The sequence below is a fragment of the Amblyomma maculatum genome, chromosome 2 (genome assembly GCF_055883805.1).
Source record: "Amblyomma maculatum isolate TAMU_Amacu chromosome 2, ASM5588380v1, whole genome shotgun sequence".
Taxonomy (NCBI): domain Eukaryota; kingdom Metazoa; phylum Arthropoda; class Arachnida; order Ixodida; family Ixodidae; genus Amblyomma; species Amblyomma maculatum.
The window spans coordinates 41,238,899-41,263,563 of NC_139345.1; the positions used below are offsets into that span (position 1 = coordinate 41,238,899).

The 24,665-nt window shown below is 47.7% G+C and overlaps 1 protein-coding gene across 1 annotated transcript in view; it reads left to right on the forward strand.

The window, feature by feature from the left end:
- Nucleotides 1-508: 508 nt before the first annotated feature.
- LOC146198495 (photoreceptor-specific nuclear receptor-like) overlaps nucleotides 509-24,665 on the forward strand; it is a 58,987-nt gene continuing 34,830 nt past the window's right edge. Inside the window, 2 exon segments of the mRNA XM_084594001.1 lie at nucleotides 509-551; nucleotides 554-652. Coding sequence (XP_084450127.1) covers nucleotides 509-551; nucleotides 554-652 — 142 coding nt within the window.

Consider the following 24,665-nt stretch of genomic DNA (forward strand, 5'->3'; position numbering starts at 1 on the left):
ATGAGATTGGAAACAAGGGTGAGGACCCTGAGGGCTGAGCGGTGAACTCGGAGGCGCAAACGTCGGTGCAGTCGCAAGCACGCGGCTCCTCCGCTTCGAAGAGGAAAGAAGGGGGGAGGGGGGGGGGGGGGGAGTACGGCGAACAATGGCGAAGGCGTAACATGCGACACAGCACAGCGTCGGCGGAGGCGAAATCGCACCACGCGCACATCTGCGCAACCGGAGGAGTGTGGAGGGGGCGCGGCTCCGGCGACATTGGGAGAGCGAAGAGCAGCCCCGCTTCGCGATGCGAAGAGGAAGAGTAGCTGTCCTCTCCCTCCGTCGTTGACTGGCGGCGCTCGAGGTCCTGACCGGAGTCTCACCGGCAGCCCGGAGGGGAGGGCAGTGGCGAGAGAACGGGAAGGATTGCGAGGGCGTGCGTAACGGGGAAAGAGGCTTGCTGTCGATGAGGGAGAAGGAAAGGTCGGGTGTTTGGCGAAGGGAGGTCGTGGGTGAAGGCGAGAGCGCGATGGGGAGGCCGGGGCGGCAAACGCGTGGCTTTTGGCAAGGCGCGGGTCGCAGGAATCAGCGTCTCGGCTCGCGATGGATGCAGCCGCGACTAGGACCCACAGCCCGCCTTCGCGGAGCAGCCTTGCCTCGTCCGACGAACACGGTCAGTGTTTCAGCGACACTCGTTTGCAGCATCCGCCCCTTTTAAGCTAGCTAGTTCGAGTTCCTCACGGTTAATACATGTCGGCTACCAGAGAAATTTGTCACTAGAGGCTGCTTTTGCCTTCAACAGTGCCTGCACTGTTCGTTCATTCGTGACATAAAATCGTCATCGCTAGCAAGGTTGAACAACAGTGTCGTTGACTACTCTCGATAGGGCTCATGCACTACGCTTTATATTGCAACTTCACTTGCTGTTACCTCGCCAGTTAGTTGGGTCTTAACTTACAATTTATAATGAAATCAAGCTATATAAGCGGACTGGAATAACAACTAAAGGTCAGTGCGTTTGACAACCCTGACCTTAATTCCCGTTTATGTTTTTTTTTAAGCATCTGTTCGCCTATATTATCGGTTAAGAAATGTTAATCATTTAGTTGCGCTTCATATAAGTTATTGAAATTACTTTTTCAGTATCCCGAGCCATGGACTGTGTATGAATTCTCCCTGGACTGCCTATAGTTTAGTGTCTGCTTCCCATTTCACAGCTGCGTCATCTGTGAAATGCGTCATTTTGGCCTGAGCCGCTTTGGGACGTTAAATCGTACAACCAACAATTTCACAACTAAATCAAGGCTGCATAAACTCTTGTATGCTCTTCAAGGCCAAACTCTGTATTAAACAAAGAAGAAATGTAGATCAATAACATCAGCCAGAAATGAGGCTCGCTATATCTCACGACGCAAATATATTTCAGATCCTGCCTAATGTCGAAATATGCGTCCATTACCTTTGTCATAAGCACCTGCGACATAACATTAACCGCTTCCGTTCTCTATTTCATGCATATGAAAATTTCTCAAACACTATCCAACGTGGCTCGTGACGAAGGGTCCCTTGGTCGCTGGTCACAAAGTACTCGAATTTCATTATTCGCCCATCGCTCGGTTAACCATCAATGACTGATAAATTGCCGCGCGTCGGTCAGCAAATATAAATTTGCCATAAGAAACATGTAATGCGTTCCGAGACGACAGCCTACCTTCATCTAAAACTCAACTCTGTATGGCGCCCGTGTGCTGTGCTATGTCAGTGCACGTTAAAGAACCCCAGGTGGTCGATATTTCCGGAGTCCTCCACTACGGCGTCTCTCATAGCCTGAGTCGCTTTGGGACGTTAAACCCCACAAACCAACCAACCATCAACTCTGTATGCAGCTGTAGGTGTCCCTAGTAAACGAAAAGGAACAACGTTTGTCAAGGATTTTTTTTTAGGACATGACTTTTTGGATGCCATACGTCAAGGGAAAAACTAATTGAAAAACAGAAAAAAAAAGTGCTTGCTACATACAATAATGCAGATTTCATTTACACAATGATCAAACTTTGTTTCCCTTCATATTTATCTTCTCTTTCTCGTTGAAGCACGGGCGAAGTATTGGCCTGAAAGGTACTGATGTATGCGGATTTCAAAGAAAAAATAAAGTATGCGGTTTCGGCATGAAAGCTTTAAAGCTTTCTTGTAAATGCGTTTTTTTCAGTAAACACATGCACTCTTACAGACTTTGACTCCCGCATACATGGGCGATGAGCCTGATGACATAATGGAAACAGCTGCCAGAGCTTGCGACGGCATAAGTAGAGTTCTGTAATGTCTTATATGTCCATGCAAGCAATGTTTTCGCTTGACAAGTCTGCGGGGTCATTTAGCCGCTGGCACTTACATAGTTGTACAGTTATGTGCCATCTCATCAAGGCATTGCTGAAATCTGCACGTTTTTTAGGTTCGCCCTTTAGGCGCATAAATTACGTTTATGAGTTTTGATGTTTAGCTCCTTAGATTATGATACATATTTGACATCACTGGTTTGCTTTTTTAAGAATTTAAGAGAATGTGCACCTGGAGTGATCACAGGAGAGTTGGCTGTTGGGGAGGGGCTACACAGGAACGACATTCTGCAGCCCATTGTCAAAGACCCGCGTGTGCATCCGCTGTTGTTTTCTGCTCTTTTCAAAATCGGGACCCTGGTTGCCTTAACAAAGTATTGTAATTACTCATTGTGATTTTGACGACCGCATGTACCTCGTTTAAACCAACCCCTAAAGTCAGGTGACGTGGCTTATTTTGGATTAGTCCCCACCTGGATATTCGCGCATATCTGCACGGAATACATGTTACGCAGACATGTCAGTAAATTATCTCGAAGTGAGAGTGCCGTGTCGAACTTTAGAGGGCGGAAGGCCGCGTCACAGACGGTAGATGAGGAAGTAATCGATCGAAGACGTTCCCTCGCAGGATCCGACAGTTCACTGCTCCCCGTTCTATCGGCACCGCGAAAATTAATGAGAGTACTTCTTCGAAGCTTCATATGATCGTGCGAGCCTGTGGTGGTCACCCGTTTGGAACAATAGCAGGACAATATTACGCACGGTGACATCTCTCACCAGTGCATGACCTAGGCCATAGGCATATACATAGCGCACTGTCAAAAAGCAAGTCCCGCACCTCGCCTTTCTTGTATACATCATACTGAATAACATGCCACTCTATATATTCCACAAAGCAGCAAATTGTAACTTTTTGACATGTAATCCACTGAGAGCACTCCTCGGAGAGAAACAAAAATGTCAGAAATTACAAAAAGAAAATCTCTGTCTACCTAAGATCTGTGTGCCTGACTCTATCCTCAAACATTGAGAACCAGCGAATTTCAGTCAAATATATAAATTATGTATTCTAATCAAGGCTAACAGCTACTAGATAAGATAAAGACTCGAAAAACAAAGAAAGTTGTCTCGTGAAGCTATAAATAAATATAAAAAAATGCGTTTCTTAGTTGCGGATGACATATGACGCCGAATGAAAATGAAATGGACATCCTCTTTGAATGCGTTCATGAATGTCATATATAAATGGGGAGTTGCTCAGTTTGTCTGTTGTCCTGGAAACCTTTGTGGTCACCTACTGAAGGGATGGAAGCTGGCAGTCGATAAAAGCAAATCCGAATCTTTACAACTGCACGCTTCCTTGGGCGCTGAGGGATACTTCAACTCGGCCCACTTGCGGTAGGTTTTCTAATCGATGTCAACGACTGTCTCAGCCTGAATGAGCAACAACTAAACTACGGATAAAGTTTGTCACATCTAAATAGATAACTCTAACGACCTCCACCCGAGCGCTGTCTACATATTGACGAGAGGGGTAGACCAGAGCGCAAAGTACATTAGCAAATATCAGCTCCATTAACTGTCTAACATGCCGGGGAGACACGAGACAGGCAGGAATGACAAGGGGCATATGGAGATCGCTCAGGTTAGGTGAAATACGAGTTAAAGCTTGTATGAGCGTCTCGAAGGCGTCAAAATAATAGTGTGTTTCTGTGCTCCAATGCTGCGATATGAAGCTGGATCTCCTCATTAATCTCGCAAAACAATCCACATTTTGCGTGTTCATTGAAAGCTTGTTGGCGATGAGAATGTTGAAGAAGCCGGCATCTATTCTTGGCCTAAATAACGCATTGAATAACTTTCAACCATAGCAGTATCTAAACAATCGGCGCGTTAAAAACTTACTGTCGACCTTGGATCAGGTGTCACAGGGTGCTCGTTTAGACTGCTGGCTTTGTCTCGCCAGGAGCGAAGCCGACAGGTGCTTATCGCTTACAGCGCGCAATATGTATGCCCCGACGATATTTCTCGGTCTTCTCTTCCGGAAATAAACCTGCAGGTAATTTTACAAGCACAACAAGGGCAACTGCTTGTTACTTGATATAATTACTGTTGTACCGTCTTTGCCAAAAGTAACCAGGCTGCATGTTTCGCTTTTCGCTTGTATTCTAAAGCTGGCATGACTTTTCAGAGGATCACAACTTGTTAATAAGTGAGAATAGGAGCTCGCCTTTACTTTGCACATATTTACAGCTTCAGAAGTGGTACGAATTCTCTACTACAAGACTGAAAAGCGGAACCCGCAGCCTGGTTACTTTTGGCAAAGATGGTACATATGTGTTATCGGTCACGGATCTAAGCATGATCAAAATGCGCGACTAATGACTCCACGTCACGCGCTAGAGAAAATTATTATTCGCGTAGTGTCTACTTAATTCAAAAGACATAGCCGCAGCGAAAAAAACACAATCACAGAAGGAAGACACATACACAAGGACCAACGCTGCACTCACAACTGGTTTAAGCGATACAACTGGTTTTAAGCCCATTTTAAGCGATATTTTTTTAGCTAGCATTGACCAGATTTTAGCCTCTGTTTTTAACCCGGACGAAGTCACGAAAGTGTACAGATACGTTGATGATTTTTTAATCCTTTTGGACAAGCGGAGCCCTTTACACTTTAGCGCTATAGTTAATAGAATTTTAGATGCTTTTAAAAAGCATGGGAAGGGATTGACGTTCACATATGAAACACCTGTTAAGAATGAACTGCAGTTTTTAGATGTCCGGATTAAGTTTCGCGGTGGCCATCTGTGCTGGGCATACGCCCCCCGTGTGATGAAGCAACTCCTGCCCTATGATTCGGCCCATTCAAAGATAATAAAAAGAAGTATTGTGAATTTGTGCCTAGAATCAGCGCTAGAGAAATCGTGCGAACATGAGATGCAGGCCAGCTTTGATAACCAATTGACAAGATTTGTGGCGTCAGGCTACCCTTCGTCGGTCGTGGCAGCTGTTTCCGAAACCCTCCTCAAGAAGATCAACACCCGCACTACGAACCTGAAGCCAAGAGAGGACAAAAGGGCTATGCGACCGGAAGTTGCCCCCTACTTGCATAAAGTGTCGCACAATCTGAAGAAAGTTGCGAGCAGGTTCGGGGTGCCTCTGGTATTCTCAGCTCCGGTGAAGCTGGCCCGCTTATGCCCTCGTATCTCGGGCACTGAAACCAGAAGAAATGGCTGCGAGAAAAAGCATGCCAGGCCATACGTGCACTGTAATTCTGGAGTGGTTTACGAGATCCCGCTCTCATGTGGAAAAGCCTATGTCGGCCAAACTGGGCGTTGTGTCAACGACCGGCTAAGGGAGCATGCCCTAAATTTAAAGAATAATGAGAATGTGCACCTGGTTGAGCACTGTAGGGCATGCATGCATTGTAAGCCGCTTTTCGATAGTGCAAAGATTCTAGGCAAAAGCAGTAATCAAACAGCACGTGAGCTGCTAGAGTCGTATTATTTAAGAAAAAAGGGGGGCAACTGTATAAGTGTGGCTTCTATCGTTTTGTACAAGTTTGAATACGAGCTTTTCTGCGCCAGATGAAATGTATTCTCCTGTGCAAGCTTCGTTTTCGTTTGGCATTGGCACATGTGTTTTTTAATTTTTTTTTTTAATTTTTATTTTTATATATATATATTTTTTTCTATCTATCTCTCTCGTTATACCTGTTGCGCGCATGCGCGTACTAAGCAATATATTTCGCGTTCTTCTCGGTATAAACCAGTTGTGAGTGCAGCGTTGGTCCTTGTGTACGTGTCTTCCTTCTGTGATTGTGTTTTTTTCGCTGCGGCTATGTCGAATGTAAGCTACCAACTCGCCCAAAAGCTTGTTTTACTTAATTCAAAGGATCGGGTGGCTTGTGGCACTTTTATCTGATCTGCTCTCACGTCTCATCGACAGATAGGGCACCGCGCCGCTTGCGGCGGCGGCTAGCCTGTCACCGAATTTTTATCTGTTGTAGGCCGTTATTGCACCCGCCATCGCTTCGGGGGTGGACGACGGCTGTTGTTGCGGCGCGCGTCTTTCTCTCCCTCTTCCTTTTCTTTCTTCTCCATTTTCTCTCCTGTCTGCCCCGCCGGGGTGGTGCAGTGGTAAGACGCCCGACTACTGTGCCGGAGTACCCGGGTTCGAACCCGACCTCGGCGGCTGCGTTTCGATGGAGGCGAAACGAAGAGGCGTCGTGTGCTGTGCGATGTCAGCGCACGTTAAACATCCCCAGGTGGTCGAAATTACTCCGTAGCTCTCCACTACGGCTCCTCTTTCTCCCTTTCCACTTTGACTCCCATCTTCCTCCCTTCCCTTACGGCGCGGTTGCGGTGTCCACACAAATGAAGTGAGACAGTTACCGCGCCTTTCCCTTCCTATAAATAAATCAGCTTTTTCTTCTCTGTCTGCACGAGGCAGTGGAGGTGGCTCAGCTACAGAGCCAGTAGCAGGCCCGTGCATTTTCTTTTTCTCCTTCCTACAGCCACAACAACAACAATAACAGTCCCAATAAGAGTGTGCTCTAGTTCCCTGCGCGATATGCCACTGTAATTTCAATCCATCACACGTCAGCTGCTGTCATTCTGCCGCTGACCACAGCGAGTACAGTATTTGTAATCGAGGCAGGTGCGTTTTCGTACCGCCAAAATAAAAATTACCGCACAGCGGTGGTTTAGTTTCTATAGGACGTTCGTCTGGTCAACGCAAAGACGCGGGATCAAATCTCGACCGCGACGGCCGCTTTTCGATGGAGGCGAAAAGCAAGGCACCCATGTACTGTGCGATGTCAGTGGACGTCAAAGAACCCCAGGTAACTGAAATATCTGGGGTCTTCCACCACGACGTTCCTCATAGCCTGAGCTGCTTTGGGAAGTTATCCCTGTAAACCAAACTAAACCAAAATGCAAGAAAAAACAACAACAACAACCGATAATGTCAGCATAGATTGCGCGTATACAACGCGCCCTACACTGAAAATAATATTTAGGCGTGAATTATGTAGCCCAAACAAATCCTCTGTAAGCATATGTGAAACAACCTTTTCATTACGTCATAACACACTATCGCCTGGTCGCATACGTCAACGGCAAATTTACTATCCGTTCTCCTAATGCATCAATGAGCGCTACCGCGCATCAAGTTTTTGGCATGCATGCGGGAAACTTGTGTCCTCGTCGAGGTCGTTCGTGAGGCGCACGAGAAAGCGACGCCCGCTATAATAGCTGGGCCGGAAACGTTATAAAATTCCGCTAAGCGAAAAGGCCGCTAACAAGCCATGTATACAGCTCAGCGTACAGCCATTGCAAATGACTTCCTCACCCTCTCGTTGTCAGCGTGTTTCACCGCCATGCACTCTGCCTCGGCAGTCGAGCTGAGCGTGCCGCTCTTGTAGCTCTAGCCACGGCCGTGCTCTAGCGCGCCTTTTACACGGGTTGAACGCTGCCGCCGCCTACTAAAGGGCGGCTCGCGGGGGGGCCTTTGACGCGCCAAAGGAGTCCTGAATCGCGGCACGGTGCCCGCTCGTTAGGACTCCATTGAGCGGGTGTGCGCGATGTCTGGTGTCGCGCGCACACGCCTCGCCGCGCACCCCGCCTGCGAGAGGGGAAGGGAGAGAAAGGGTGTTCGGCACAAGCGCGGCGTGTGTCGCCCGCTTTGTCCCGAGCGTCGCCGCGCGCACGATGCACGGGGAGCCCGCGTCAAACGGCGCGTCGATAGTAAAACACGCGCGCTCGTGTCAGGTTCGTGCGCGCATGCTTGCGTGTTGAACGCGCCCGTCCAAGCCTGTGCCGAGGTGAGGTGAAACCTGCACGCGCTGCGTGTGGCGGTAGTGTACACGTGTTTTGGAGGAGGGCAAGAAAGCGGTGTCGGAACATCCCCGGAGCGTGGTATCATTTTCTATCGATTTTTTCTCCTCTATTTTTTCTTTCTTTCGTGTTTCCGCTTTGTTATTGCACGCTCGCTTCGACAGCACTTGTCGAGCCAGTGAAGCCCGAGCGCGTTACGCGCGTTTGTGGGTGCGTGCACAGGTGTTAAGCGGCGCAACAAAACCGAAACATCGAGTGAGGATGGGCACCCTTTGTTTATTTGCTCTAAGTACTGTCAATTGATACTGTACACACGAGGGGAGGAGATTTCAGCAACTACCCAATAAAGAAATAAATCAGTTTTCTTGTCGGAGCTTTCTTTTTCTTTTTTTTTTTTCAGCTTGTATGTATCGCTTACTTTTCTGAGACACATGGGGTGAGAAGTTCAGCAGTACTGCCTAAGGAAGATTGATAGAGACCATCATACGATGTGGAGCGAGAGGTAAGAGAGGCCAATCGTGCTGTGCTTTAACGCGTCCACAGGCGCTCATTAGGCAGCTCTAGAACAGGGTGGGCGAGGATAGGGGTACGGCGAAAATGTTGACCGCACCCTTCACCCTTTATGGACATGCTGACCGCACCTTTTATTGTTCTGCGCTGCGCATTTGTGTCCCGCTATTACTTTATCTTGCTAACAGATAGGGTCACCATATTTCAAAACTTGCTGTCATAGGGACTCAAACACTGCGGGAGCGTAATCTCCTCTTAAATTAAATTGAGTCGGAGGGCTGATTATACTTCATTAGACACAGTTAAATTGAACCTTGCCCTCAGTTAAACTGAGAAAAAAGCATTGAGATGCTGTGACAAAAACAAGAGCACCAACATTGAGACAAGCAAAGACAGCGTAGCGGACCGGAGAACGAACACGTGCAAGAAGACTCTCGCCGCCGACGCTTCATACGTGCAATCCATGGCACACGTTAATGACACGTTTGCTTTGGTTTATAGGGGTTCAAATTCCCAAAAGCGACCCACACCATAAGGGACACCGTAGCGGAGGGCTTCGGACATTTCGTCCATCTGGTGTTCGTTAACGTTTGCCGATATCGTACAGTACACGGGTGCTTTGCTTTTCGCCTCCATTGAAAAGTGGCCTCTGCTACCAAGATTTGATCATGCGTTCTTAATTGGGTCCAGCATTCTAGTGCCCTAGCCCTAGCGTAGTCTTGGTACGTGACTCGGCGGAAAGATCACCGATTGGTCACTTCAGGGGCGGATTTGTGTGTCTCTCTTTTTTTTTGCGCACTGCATTTTTTACGTCTTTCCGCGAAAAACAAAGAACAAAAAACGTTTTGCATGGTTCTCTCGTAAAAATATATCTCTCCTGGGCAGCCGCCCTACCCCCATAAATTCCTTATGTCCGCCACTAGGTAGCAAGGGCAAACTAAGTGGATTTTCAGGAGAAAGTATTTAGCAGAGGCGGCAAGGAACCAGGTGGCTAGAGGAGAATTTGAAATTTGCGGGTTTAGATTGGTCGGGGGTAAGTGTAGATCAGTTGAAAAAACACCTTTTGCTGCAGCGGTTGTAGCTAGGTTGAAGGTGTATATGACGATTGGCATTTACGTCGTAACTTTAGAGTGAAATTCTCAACAGATGCCGCATGGCCATGACGATTAACTGTTAGACATGCTTCGCCGCGAAGAGGAATCCAGCAGAACTGTCCACAATATCAGGGTGTCAATAGAATGTACACTATACCTTTACTGCGGTCAAACCAGCATTCTGGAACTTCTGTAGGTAAAGTATATAGTCTCCCGGCCTAAGTATAGCTTTTCTGACAGTGTACGAACACCTTCCTTACGGAGAGTTACTTAGGGGTGGCAGATGGAGGTCACTGCAGTTGACATGCAGCAAAACTCTTCACCGTGCTTCTCGGTTAATAGGACTCTGGGGAACTGTAGGTATAGAACTTAAACGAGCAAATCATGAGAGCATGGTCTGCTCGACTTCTATTCTTAAAATGTGAATTGCTTTTCGTGTCTGAGTGTATTGCAACGAAGACGAAATTTCGCACCGGAAATAAATAAAGTTAACCGGGACAAAACTCTTCGCCTAAGAAGAAAGTCAAAACATTCTCCGCAGTTATTTAGATAAAATTCTGCCAAAACAGCGGAATTTCAGGAATGAATATTTATTTTCACAGATCTTTGGTTGCGTAGAAATAAAAAATAAAATTTTGTACTCTAAGTCTTCAAATAGGTTTAAAATAAACACAGACTACATGACATCATAAACTTGATTCTTCGTTTGGCCATTAGCTACTCCCAAATGAACTTTGGCAGTAGTACATTATAAAAATCGAAGATATTTTTGTTCAGATGTTCCAAAGATGAAATTTTTATGCTGTATGTCTGTCCACTTCTTCAGGATTTTTTATAAATATCACATTTATGCTGCAAGCATTAACCAAATTTAATGCAGAGGCGGATTTATGTGAAGCGGAATGGCAGAATGATTCGACCTTCTTCCTGGCTCCGTAGGCAAACTTTACTTGTCAAATCATGCTAAATAAAGTTTTTTTTTTTTTTTTTTTGACAAAAGAGTTCCGTATATAGATTGTTCAAATGAGGTGGGCATAAAGACTGACTGCGTAAATTCACCTCTGGCTTGGAACGTTACTGCAGCGGTATAGTTCGGCAGCCTGCAGCATCAATTACATTATTCAATAAGGAATTATTTGTGTTGTTGGTGTGCACCTACCCCACAATGAGAAGGCAGCGAAATTTGTTGGGGTGTGCACATCGCAGTGTCAGCGCGTACTGCGACAGCCTTCCGGCTTCGTTCTATGCAAGACACAGCCAGTCATCTTAATGAGTTGGGACAGCTAATATAAGGTTGACATTACATTTTCAGTCCCCTCATTGTTCAGATACTACGTGTCGCCGTCGCGTACTCGTCCTTGGAGGTTGCGGGTATACTTTTAAAATCGTGCTGCTACGTGTGTGTGGCAAAGCTTCACCCTCACGCCGCGGGTTTGTGACAGAGCAAGCCAGGAGCACACCCAGCATGCATTGCGAGCCTGCGCTTCCGTTCCGACGGAGGCAAGAGCGCAAGTTAGGAGCACAAATGTGTAATGCGCAGAAATCTGCATCACAAACACTGCACTATAGTCCCAGACCTCGTTACAACCCCCCGCTCAGCAGCCGCATCCGAAAGCGGGGCCGCGGCGCCGCGCGCACAAGACAAAAGCTACTCATGCGTTCCCGGCGGAGCTAAGGGCGCTCGCGGGCCGCATTTCCAAGCAAATGATTAAAGCGCGCGCGACACATCACGGTGAAGGATGAGGGATGCGCGGAGCATATCTCGACAACGCAGGTTGCACGTCGATGGCCCAACGCACATCGCCACCAGCACTGGCCGGCGATGACGGAGAATTGTGCCAAACCAGGCCCTCTCGACTCAGACACGTCGGCGCCGGAGTCCTTTCGGGCCTTGTTTCGAGCAAGCATACAAAGTGCGCGCGCGTTCACAATCCGCGCGGTCTTCCTCCCGAAGCCGGGGAACCCGGAGGGAAAAACGTATGCACCTGCTGCCCGAGTCGCTGGCGGTCACTCGCTTCCCGTACGCGGCCTAGCGTCGAAACAAGACCTTATTACATCACTAGGAGGTGGCCCAATGGGGAAGCGAGACCAACACGGGGATAACGGAATGGATGTTATATAGCAGCAGTTCTCGGAAAATCTCCCTTCGGGAGGGATCAGCAGCCCGGCTGCCGTCCCCTTCCTTTTGCAGTGACCCCACAGGGGGTCTCAGCTAGCGAAATAGCTATAGCATCGGCCCATGTTTCGCGTCTCTCCGGGAACACAATCCCCACAAGGTATACAGTATATGGTGTTTAAAAAAAACGATTCGATGCACTAACTCGGTGAATTGTACAATCCTAATTTAGAATTCACAGCTCCGATTAGCGTTCAATGGACGCAGTGAAACGTATACGGATGGCCTTGCGGAAGATCATATATATAGTCGCAGTGGGTGTTTGACGCTGAATCTAGCGTTATCTCCCAGCTTCTCCAGCACCACATAAAACTTTCCAGGAGGAGGAGGAGGAGGAAAAGTTTTTATTCAAATTGCGAAGTGTTGTGTGGGAAAAAAATATTGAGATTATAAAGCGTTGACGTCTTCCTTCATGTGTGGAGCCCTCAATTAAATGCACACTGTTGTGACGCTGGGGCTATGGCGACCCGGCCTTCACTTGGTAGCGTGCAGAGACTCCGGGTTGAAGAAGGACTGAATCTTCGAAGTTGGTAAAATATGTACAAGCAGGTTTACTGGCACTTTGAGAAAACGTATTTACAAGAATATTTACATGAAGAAGAAGGGTACATCAGCAAAATGACAAGCGTTAAGAGTTCATAGCGAGAAGCGACTGGATGAGCCGTTTACCCAGGGCCCAGAGCGACATTTCGTGCTCTGCAGCGTCCTTAAAACCCCCCCTATGTCCAGCCCCTCTCTGAAGATGTTGACCAACCAAATCCAGGGCACGCCCCTCAGGTATCGGCATCCAATCGAACACATCACTGCACTGATGGTCTGAAGCACTGACTGGTCCGGCATTCATTCGTTGGGCGTGATCACTTGTTGGCGGGAAAAACTTGGGAACGGCGAGGAGAGGAGGTACATTTCTATTCTTCAACAAAGAAACCACAGGCTGGTTCTGAAAAGGGGTTTTACTTCTCAGAAACCCGAGTGCACGTGGCGCCGCATAGGGCTCCCAACATTGTCCCTTTTCGACAATTGCAAATCTTTCCTGCATTCCCGGGAAATCACTTAATGGCCGTATGAGTCATGCTCCTTTCTTGTCCTGCACGTCAGCGAACATGTCACTCTGTCGTCTCCTTTGGATAGGAGGCATTCATCACTGGAGGATAGCACTTCTCGACTGGAAGGGTGAACAAAAGAAAGAAAGCACTTCCTGCTATTTCCCGCAGGGGGACGTTTCTTTGTGTTTTTCCAGACGTTCTCTTGACAGGGTCAATTTGGCATTTGCAGGTTGTCCACAAAGCAAAACAGGCTTACAAAAACAGAATTCCTGGAAACAGGCTCACTTAGAGCCATTGGACCATCACCACATATTCACAAAACTTATCCATGCCCACAGGCGAACAATAGAGCGCGCAAATGCGGATGCTTGGTCGTAACAGCCTCCTCCCCCGCCAGAAGAGACTCGGAGGGCAGCAGTCCCAGCTGCTGCATGAAGAGACGACTTAATGGCCTGCACGTGAACGCTTGAAGCTCGCTGTTGCTTGTCGCGTTGTCTTGATTGTTGTAGGCCAAATCGAGCTGTCTGAAACTCAACCACATGTCGAAGCAAGCACTCGGCTCCCGTCTGAAGAGACCAGGTTAAAAGAAAACTGCCATTGTTGTTCGAGAAAAGCCCACTCTCAAGACGTTCAGGACCCACGTATTCCTAGAAAACCAAACGTGCTGCTTTACATAGCCACACATATACAAGCGCACGAAAAAAAAAAAAAAAAAACCTGATTATCAATTTGGATACATGGTGAGGAACATCTCGGACCGCTTAGAAAGAGCGGCTAAGCGCGTCCGCATTCCCATTTAACTTCCCCTTTTTGTATCTTATTTCAAAATTGTACTGCTGTAAAATCAAGCTCCACCTAAGAAGGCGACTGTTCTTCGATGTCGCAGTTTGCAGCCAAGCCAGGGGACAATGGTCCGTCTCTACGGTGAATTTGGCCCCTCCAAGATAGCACTGCAATTTTTGAATGGCCCATACAATGCAAGCGCATTCTTTCTCTGACGCGCAATAAGCCCTCTCTCTAGAACTCAGTTTTCTGCTCAAGTAGAGCACGGGGTGCTCATTACCGTCGTCATCTCTCTGGCAGAGAACAGCACCTAACCCTCGATCACTGGCATCACACTGGACCGTGAATTCTCGGCCATAGTCTGGAGCTCGCAATACCGGACGGCTAATCAGCACAGCCTTCAGGTTTACGAAGGAGGCTTCCTTTTGTTCGTCCCAGACTACATTTGTCGGTTCTGTCTTGCGGAGAGCGTCGGTCAGAGGGCTAGCCAAAGCTGAATAGTTAGGGATGTAGTGATTGTAGTACCCAGTCAGACCTAGGAATGCTCGAATTTCCGTCTTCGTGCTCGGCCGCGGATAGTCTGCTACCGTAGAAATCTTAATCTCGCTGGGTTTCCTGAAACCCTGACCTACATTGTGACCCAAGTAGTCCACGGTCGCCCTTGCCAGGCAACATTTCTCGGCCTTTACGGTTAGTCCAGCTTGACGCAAAAGGCTCAGTACAGCTCTTAGATGTACCATATGGTCCGCCCATGAGTCGGAAAAAACCGCAATGTCGTCTAAATAAGGCACCGCGAATGTTTCACACCCCTTTAAAACCCTATCCATGAGTCGGGAAAAACAAAATGGAGCATTTTTGAGCCCGAAACTCATCATTGTTGGCTGGTAGCTGCCCGTCGGAGTGACGAAAGCCGCGTATCTGCTGGCGCGTTCAGTGAGCGGTACTTGCCAGTAACCTCGAGTAAGGTCCAGCGTAGTCACATATGCCGCTCTACTGACCTGTTCTGCTCTCTCCTCAATATTCGGAATAGGATACACTTGATCCCTGGTGAGAGAATTTAGCTTTCGGTAGTCTACCACAGGCCTAGGGTCTTTATCTGGAGCTTCTACTAAGATCATAGGCGAAGCATAATCGCATTCCGAGGGTTTTATTACTCCTAATTCCAGCATACGAGTTACTTCCCTATCCAGAATTTCTCTTTGCCTTGGAGAAAATCGGTAGCACCTTGATCGCACTGGCACGTCTGAAGTCAGCTCAATATCGCGCTCAGTCAAATCAGTCCTGCCTGGCCTGTCCACGAAGCAGGCCTCAAACTCTGTTATTATCTCGCCCAGATCGGACAGCTGGGATTTCTTTAGTTCTCCTCTCTGCTCTGTCTTTTTGAGAAGCTCCTGAGCGTTGCTTCCTTTTCCGCTGAGGCAAATCAAGTTATCCCCCATCTCCTCGGGAAGGTTTAACGTTAGATTTACCACGGCTTCCCTCTGCACATAAGGCTTCATAAGATTGCAATGATAAATGCGCACTGCTTTACGCCTATCGGGGATTTTCACTGCGTAGTTAGTGTTAGAAAGCTTTGCAACGACTTCAGCAGGTCCTTCCCACTGTACTTCGAGCTTATTCTTGGGATCATTGGCTTGCTCCATAGTTAAGTCCTCTCGGGTTCCACTTAAAAGCCTCGTGAAATTACTAGACACTGGCGGCAAGAGGTTATTCTCAAGAACGTCCTCATTCCGCGTCTCATCAAATTCACTTTCAAGTTGACTTATTTGAGATGCCTCGCTCTCAAAGTTTTCTGACCCGCTATCTTCCACATAGACCACTGTTTTAACTGCCGTTTCCTCCGCTGTGGAATTTTCTGGTATGAGCAGTGTAGCTAGTTCTCGCGCCTTTGAACGTGTTAATGCTTGCACAACACTGTCTCCGAAAAGGATGCCCCTCTTTCGCAGCAGCATGTCCGATTTGTTGGAGAACAAATACGGATAGCACTTAGGAAGCTTTCCTGAAACGGCAGCCTCGGTTGTTAATTCGCCGAAAGGGCCCTCGATGACCACGTTCGCGATCGGCAAGCACACACTCTGTTCCTCAACTACCTGTCGGATCCATGCACACTGTCCTGTATAGTCGGAAGGCGATACATACGCCGGATGGACAACATCCATCGTTGCGGCCGAATCGCGCAGTACCTTGCAAGGCTTCCCGTTGACTACTAGGTCATGCATGTAAGGTTCCAAAAGCTGCATATTTTCATCGCAGTCACTGACATACGAGAAAACAAACTTTTCTTTCCGGCAGTTGACGGCAATGTGACCCTGCTCATTACACCTAAAGCATGTGAGCGGCTTCCTAGCCCCAAGCTTGTTCTTTGTGTTCTGCGCGTTGGTCACTTCCCCACTTTTCTCACTGCCGTCCTTTCTAGGGCGTTTGCCTGAAGAAGCCTTCCTTTCTTCGTTTGCAAATCTAGCAAAGTGCCTTTTCTGACGGTTATTTACACTGAACGTGGGATTGCGGAGCCTATCTACTGCTGGGTTGCTGAATTGTCGGCGCGAAGCGTACTCCTCAATGAGTTCGGCAGCTTCAGTTGCCGACTTAAGTTCGCCTCGGTCCTGTAACCAATTTCTTTCTTTTTCTGGGAGGCAGCTATAAAACTGCTCCAAAAGAATTCGCTCGACTACAGCGTTCCTATCACTGTAGGAATCAGTGCTCTTTAGCCACTCGCCCAAATTAACTCTTAAATTGTACAGGAATTCAGGGTAACTCTCGTCCCTGGACTTAGTAGCGTTCCGAAAACGTTGTCTGAACGCCTCGGCGCTAAGCCTATACTTTCTCAGAAGGCAAGCTTTGACCTTCTCGTAGTTGTCCGCGTCCTCCTTGCTTAGCCGCGCGACAACCTCCGCTGCCTCGCAGGGCAGAACCGTCAATAATCTCTGAGACCAAGTGTCTCGCTGGAAGGACAGTTTTTCGCAGGTTCGCTCAAAGTTAGCCAGATACAGACCGATATCCCCTGATATCACATATGGCTGCATGTACTTTGACATCTTGAAATCTGCCTCCTTGTTGAGAAGAGGTACCGCTAGCTGGGGACAATTGCCCGACCTCTTGCTCAACTCTAGTTCTAATTTCCGGAGCTCAATTTCTTGGTCCAGCTTTTTTGCTTCTCTTTCACGCTTCTTTTCCTCTTTTTCCCACTCACGTTCGCGCTCACGCCTCTTTTCCTCTTTTTCCCGCTCTTTCTGCTGTCTGAGCTGCTCCTTTTTTTGGGCGATGAGGTTCCATGCTTCACTGAGCTCCTCATCATCGGCTCCCAAATCTGTGATTGCCTTTATAATCAAAGGTTTTCGTGCCAAACCACTTGTATCAATTCCCAATTCCTCACACAATTGCAACAGTTCCGGTTTCTGCAGCTTTTGTAGGTCCATGATCGCTCCGAGTGTCGGCTACTTCCAAAACAACAGTGCAAACTACCAAACCTAAAGGCGTTTCAACACTTTTTACCAGTTCTAAAATCTAACCCTGTTCTAGAACCTGGTCCACATCAGAAGAAAAGCCAAGCACTCACCCACACATGCGATCGATGTTCCGAGCTGCTTTCTTGTTGGCCGATTGTTGCTCCTGCTTGTTGCTTGAGATGCCACCTCCGATCACTAGATGTTGTGGCTTGCAGATTCTGATCCACCTCCAATCACCAGATGTTGTGGCTTGTAGATTCAGATCCCACCTCCAGTCATCAGATGTTGTGGCTTGTAGATTCAGATCCCAACGCTGGTCACCAGTCGTTGTGCTTGTAGATTCAGATCCCACCGCTGATCACCAGTTGTCGTGACGCTGGGGCTACGTCGACCCGGCCTTAACTTGGTAGCGTGCAGAGACTCGGGGTTGAAGTAGGATTGAATCTTCGAAGTTGGTGAAATATGTACAAGCAGGTTTAATGGCACTTTGGGAAAACTTATTTACAAGAATATTTACATGAAGAAGAAGGGTACATCAGCAAAATGACAAGCGTTAAGAGTTCATAGCGAGAAGCGACTGGATGAGCCGTTTACCCAGGGCCCAGAGCGACATTTCGTGCTCTGCAGCGTCCTTAAAACCCCCCCTATGTCCAGCCCCTCTCTGAAGATGTTGACCCACCAAATCCAGGGCACGCCCCTCAGGTATCGGCATCCAATCGAACACATCACTGCACTGATGGTCTGAAGCACTGACTGGTCCGGCATTCATTCGTTGGGCGTGATCACTTGTTGGCGGGAAAAACTTGGGAACGGCGAGGAGAGGAGGTACATTTCTATTCTTCAACAAAGAAACCACAGGCTGGTTCTGAAAAGGGGTTTTACTTCTCAGAAACCCGAGTGCACGTGGCGCCGCATAGGGCTCCCAACATTGTCCCTTTTCGACAATTGCAAATCTTTCCTGCATTCCCGGGAAATCACTTAATGGCCGTATGAGTCATGCTCCTTTCTTGTCCTGCACGTCAGCGAACATGTCACTCTGTCGTCTCCTTTGGATAGGAGGCATTCATCACTGGAGGATAGCACTTCTCGACTGGAAGGGTGAACAAAAGAAAGAAAGCACTTCCTGCTATTTCCCGCAGGGGGACGTTTCTTTGTGTTTTTCCAGACGTTCTCTTGACAGGGTCAATTTGGCATTTGCAGGTTGTCCACAAAGCAAAACAGGCTTACAAAAACAGAATTCCTGGAAACAGGCTCACTTAGAGCCATTGGACCATCACCACATATTCACAAAACTTATCCATGCCCACAGGCGAACAATAGAGCGCGCAAATGCGGATGCTTGGTCGTAACAACACGGATACAGCACAGCACGCGGGCCCCTACTTGAGACTGGCGAAGGCAGTCGTTACAAAGAAAGGGAAGGTGTAGTGACTATTTCACTACGCATGGGCACTTCAACCGTGAAATGTGCAATGAAACAGATAATGAAGGGAAATGGCAGGAACAATCTTATATGCCTGACACCTCCGTTCGAAAAAAAAAAAAAAAAAGTCCAATCTGTGTACTCTTACAGAATACACCATGATGCGTTACGTCATCGTTGTTTCCATTGACGTAACAAAACAGGTACAAAAAGGTTTGCTTAGCTGCGCTACCAATGCAGATATGGCGACGAAACAAGACAATGCACGTCATGCAGTCCTTCAGTGCGTTACAGAATTTCAGGGGTGCTTTGCCATGCTTTGTTGTCATATGTTCGCTAGTAGTGCCACTAAACAAACCTTAATGTACACTTTTCGGTTGTTTAGAAGGAACGTTTGGTAACATCGATGATTTAGCACCTATACAGTACGCTTGCTTAGAGCCCTCTGTTATCGGCCTCTCGGAGTGCGCATACAAGTCTTGTTGGTTTTAATTTTTCTTCCGCGTTCATAAAAGTGCAGATATCTAATGCACACAATCAGAGAGCGTAAGGCATACTTCTGACGCAACATTTCGAATTGACATTTTGATGCGGTGCTGCTTGCAACCGATGCAGCTATATGATCGGAAGGCGGCGCCGCTAAGAGAAGCATTTCTAAGTGCTTGACGCCATCTGCCGCGTCACACACGGCTGGTGACTTGGGACCCATGGAGTCGATGCTCGGCACGGCCTATAGCTGCGTGCATGCATAGAATGGTGCCCGCAGCATTTTGGGGAACCACGCAAGGACATGTTTATCCATAAGCTGATCAAATCCATCACTTAAGCAGCATATTGTACCTAATCCATTGCTTACCTCTTTGCGATTACCTGCGTATGAAATTAGCGACTGTTTTTAGCAGCGCTACTTGTGTTCATAATACACTCTTTCTATCTATCGTAAGAGCTTGCTGTCCTTTGCATTAGCCCCTGTGACCTGCATGTCAGCTGGAACCGCGCATACGAGTTCGGATTCTCGCGATGGCGCAAACGACCTCGGCACGCAGCCCTTCCACATATCCTTGCTGGTGCACAAAATGCGTGGGTTCGGCTCCCCGTCAAACCTGCATTTTTCGGCATTTCTTACATTTGCCGAGTCGTCAGGTTGGTCGGGCCTAACCGGCGGACCTACCGACCATGTAGCAATGGGGCTAGCGGATCAATGAGTTTGTGAGGCCGTTGCGTAATTCGGCCCAAGAAGCGCATTTAGGGATGCACTCAATGCATGGCATATACCACACAGCGCATTTCGCTCTAAGCACGGCTTACCCATTAAAGGAGTGAAAAGGGAATTGTCCTCTAGCGCAGTCTCTATTAGGGGCAGGCTATAGCCAATTCCATATGGCATTTTTTCATCACTAAAATATCGGATACATGTGGTAGGGCATGGAAGCAGATGCTCTCTTGAAACCGTGCGGAGTTGTTGAGGTTGTTGTTGTTGTTGACTAAATAACGTATGGCACATACCCACACAAGGGGATTGGCCAAGAATTGGGCAGCAAAGAAAGTTTTTGAAGTATATGCTTACATGTCAAAAAAGAATATGATTGGAGGGGAGGAAAAGAAAAGAAAAGGTGAAACAAATGAAACAAAGAAAAAAGGAGTCACAACGTGTCGGGAGATTGACACTGGGATTTGTAGAACAAGTGATGTTTGAAAAATTTAGCAAGGAAAACGATTTGATTCCAGTAAAAAATTTGCACGGCGATAAAAACTGACCTGCGACTGCGTCCAATGACGGTGGTGCCAAAATGATAATAATATCGGGCTACTGAAACTAAGGCCAAGCTGTTGCAACGCCTGTCTTGTCAGCGTAATGAAGCGGCGGCAAAACAATCAATAATGATCTAATGATTCCTGTTCACTGAAAGATGCGCAGGCTGGAGAAAGTGCCAATCCATACCTGTGAAGATAGAAATTTAGAGGTATAGATACGGCAGCGCAGCCTTGTTAGAGAAAGCTCAAGTTGCCGCGAATGGCATATTTTCCTACTTCAAGAATATTTGAGATGCGGGTGGTCGTTAGATATTAAAAGAAAGGCTTTCGTAGAGCAAGTAGCACCGTCAGAGACTCCGCTTAAAAAACTGGGGGTCCGGAAGACGCACAGAAAAAGGCCATTCTATGCGGACAACATATACCCGCACCTACCTTTTTATTACACTGAGATGCGTCGGTTGCTATTGTTAAACTTGCAGGAAAGCTTCTTAAATGGTTTTCTAATAATCCATTTAGAATCGGACGATAAATATTTAGCATTATTCGGGAAAATGTCATCAAATACAATTTCAACAGAAGACTCACTGGATTGCATGGGAAGAATGCTAGGAAGGGTAACATTTAAAGGGTCTAGAAAATTTTGGACAAGAACTACCTTTTGCAGTTATACCAGATTTTACGCGAAATGTATTCCTCCTCTGATTGCTAATGTCAAGCGCTGTGATGGCGCCTTTATCGTTTAATTCTTTTGCTAACTGCATCAAAATAATAGTATTTGAGGCGGGAAATGTCCCTTTTGCCAACAATATTGCATGCCAGATATTCAGTGGTCGAAGGCTACCTCGTGGCTCAGGCTACTGCATATTCCTGCGCTATTCGAAAGTGCGATAGAGGACATGTTTCTCATTGCCTACTCCCTCAGAGGGTAGTTAGCGTTTAGAGAGTATACGTAGTTGTATATAGGTGACTGAGCGGCCATATGCCATGCTATTTTGCGTATAGCCGTCTTACGCATGCGTCGCAAGTGGCAATTAAGCGCACCTGCCGAATGTTGTTGCGATTGAAGAAAAAAGGAAAATAAAATGCACGGGCTTGTCAAGCGGTTCTTGCTGAGCCACCACCGCTCTTTTTTTTTTTTTTTTTCGTCGTGCACCTATATTCGGCATCGCGGTGTCCCGCTGCGTTCGCCTTTGATTGCCTCCGAACTCGTCCCGCGGGCCCCGGAGCGAGGCACACAACTTGGACATTAATACCTCGGTGGCAGGGGTGCAAGAAACATTTGTGGGCTAGCCGCATTGCATGTGTGTCCCCCTCTTGAATGTGTGTTACAACCTCTCCTCGCATCACCGAGCTTTTGTCTTTTTTGCGTGGCGCTACACGCGTGACTGGGCGGGAAATTTCTTAGGCACAGGATCGCAAACATTACCTTTAAATTAGCACAAAATATTCAGAAAAAAAAATAACGCGAAAAAGATTCAAGTCAGGATTAAGGAACTCTGCGATTAGGTATAGCTGCAGGCGTCAGCAAATGAGCTAGTTGACCTTTGCTTTGGCACTTTCTCCAGTGACGCGCCGATAGCACACCGTATACAAAGAGTACAGATATATATTTGAGGTATACGCGCTTCTCTTTCAGGCGTTATAGGCACTGCTTTTTGCTAGGCCCAGCTTAGGAGTACGATGCATTGCTTTGCGTGTTAAAACAATGCACTTGGCCTGAATGGCCAGTATAATTATCTAAAGCCACTTCTAACACCCACGTTCACTCAGCTATATATTTAAAAATGGGGAGGGGCTGACAGACCAGAATAGTCGTAGAGTGTACACAAACTTTCGTCTGGCGATGGCATCGTCCCTTTGTCCAGCTGCACTTCAAGCTTTTGCTCTCTTCTGAGACCTGGGATACATTTGACTGTTTTATCTTGCAAGTACTAGCCGCGGTGGCTTAGTGCTCTGGTGTTCGGCTTTAGTGGCTTTGGTGCATTTGTGTTCGGCTGTCGATCATGAGGCGGCGCAAAATTCAGCCGCTGCTGACGCATCTCAATGGAGGTGAATCGAGTATACAAAATGACTTGTGTACTCTGCGTTCTTAACACACGTTAAAAATCAGCAGATTGTCTAAAGTTCTAAGGGTTCTCCACTACGGATTCAAGGCGTACTATGGACCCCCTCAATTTGCCACCTTACAGGACCCCTAAAAAAAAAAAAAAAAAAATAAGGACTCCTTAGTCACCACCCAGCTTCGCCGGCTCCAACACCGACACAAACACCCCCTGCAATGCGTCGCCTCATAAACTCCCGGCGCCGCGTGTATGTTCATTTCTTCGAACTCACCTCGGAATGCTTGCATGGAGGCAACATGTTTACACGTGCTCTATGCGCGCCACTATCTGGTCGGAGCAAGCGCGGTAGCCCAAAGATTTGCGCGCGCACTTTTTCAACGAAATAGAAGCAACACAGCGGTTCTCCGAGTCGCGAATCGCGATGCAAGTGTCTCTCTGCATCCGCGTGCGCGCGTGTACGTAAAGCTACACCGGCATACATTTTGTTATGGCACGTAAGCACACACCGCACTCGACTCGGCATCCGCTGTTCTTGACGTGCGACAAACTGTAGATTTATATGCCACAGCACCTAGCCAGGTAGCTCTCCCCGCGTACAACGCATGCATGACAGGTGCACCCATCCATGCTCGCTTTTCTGTTCTCCGTCTTTTGTGCCGGTTATGGGAGACCTCGAGCGGCGATGGCTGTGTCTGCATGGTGCTCGGCTCTGTCACCGAAACGGTAGCTAGCCCGGGGCTCGCCCTCTCTGGGGAAAGGGAGAAAGGGGATGCCTGCCTGCGCGAGAGAGACGCGCCCCCGCGGGAGGAGGCCGAGCTGCAGGTTGCATTGTGACGCCGCCGAACGACGTGGCAGCAGTCCGAAGAAGAAAGGGTGATCAATCTGTCCCGTTTTGAAAACGCGGAATGGGGCAGCCATTTTTCTTTTCTCCGACAGAGCGGCGCGCACAACAGCGCGTGGTTTCGGTGGCAGAAACGCGCGTGCCCTGTCCGCCACCCGCAGAAGAAAGACGAGCGAGCTCGCACCCGCAAGCGCGCGTGCTTTGTGAACAGTATCGCAACGCCATTTAACCCCTTTCATTTTTTTTTTTCGTCTCTCAAAAGACACGCTTTCTTCTCCTCTTTCACCCTCTTCAATCGTTTCTATGTTAAGAATTTCGATATATTTACATTTTTCGTGACAGGAGAATTTAGTTTTGTTAGAAATCGGGAGAAGAGAGAAACCGAGAGACACAGGTTATGTTTCCGAGCAGCCTCCGTGATTGAAACTTGTCCATTCGTTTTTAATTTATCTCTCCTAGTGAGTGCACACGAGTACAAAGGCTCACGCGGAGACGCCGCTATAGCTGAAAGTTCGTGCTATAGCTGCTGTTGCCAACGTGGCTCGGCGTTTCCCCTTTTTATGTATCCTGCCCACATAGGCGTCAAAATTTCTACCTGTCTTTCCTATGGCGTGTTATGAACACGTGCACGTAAGTATGCCGTATACTCTTGTTTTCTGAGAAGACGTGAGACCTGCTGCGATAGAACTCCCGCGTTTGAATAGGGTGAGCTCAAACGTTTCTCCGTCTCTTCTTTTCCTTTTTCACAGCTCTCTGATTTCGCGCATGCGCAGAGATCCCCAACTTGGCGACCTTTGTCGCTGAACGATGTGAACGATTTGAAAGCGAAACCGTGCGTCGCTATAATACATTACCCGAAACATCGTGCTCACTGTAGCCGCTCAGAGCTGAGGGCGACATATATCTGACGCCACGAAGGGGAATAAATTTTAAATGAAAGAATAAGGAACAATTGTCGATCTCGAACATTGGTTGCGTGGTGGCAGAGGCGGACAATCGAACGCGCGAGCGCGAATGGAAGCAGCGCGCGCCGAATTCGCGTGAAGTGTTTTTCTTTTTGGTCGCGACAAAAGAATCGTTGTTCGTTATTTACCGCGGTCATGTAGGCGTCGTTCGTGGAGGTGATATACGGGTCCTCCCGCGAGTTGCGGTTGCAGCACGGACGCATGGGAAAAGTACACATGTATATATAGTCAAGAACAAAATGACACCTGCGACGTACACGTTGTATAATTCACGCTGATCGAAGCGCATTATTTAAACGACGCGAGCAAACATCCTCCGTGATGCTTGTTTCCTAGTTGTATCAATTAAGAGAGTGAGAGCAGTTTCATTTGAGCGCAGAGTTAGACGGTGGTGCCTATCGCGCG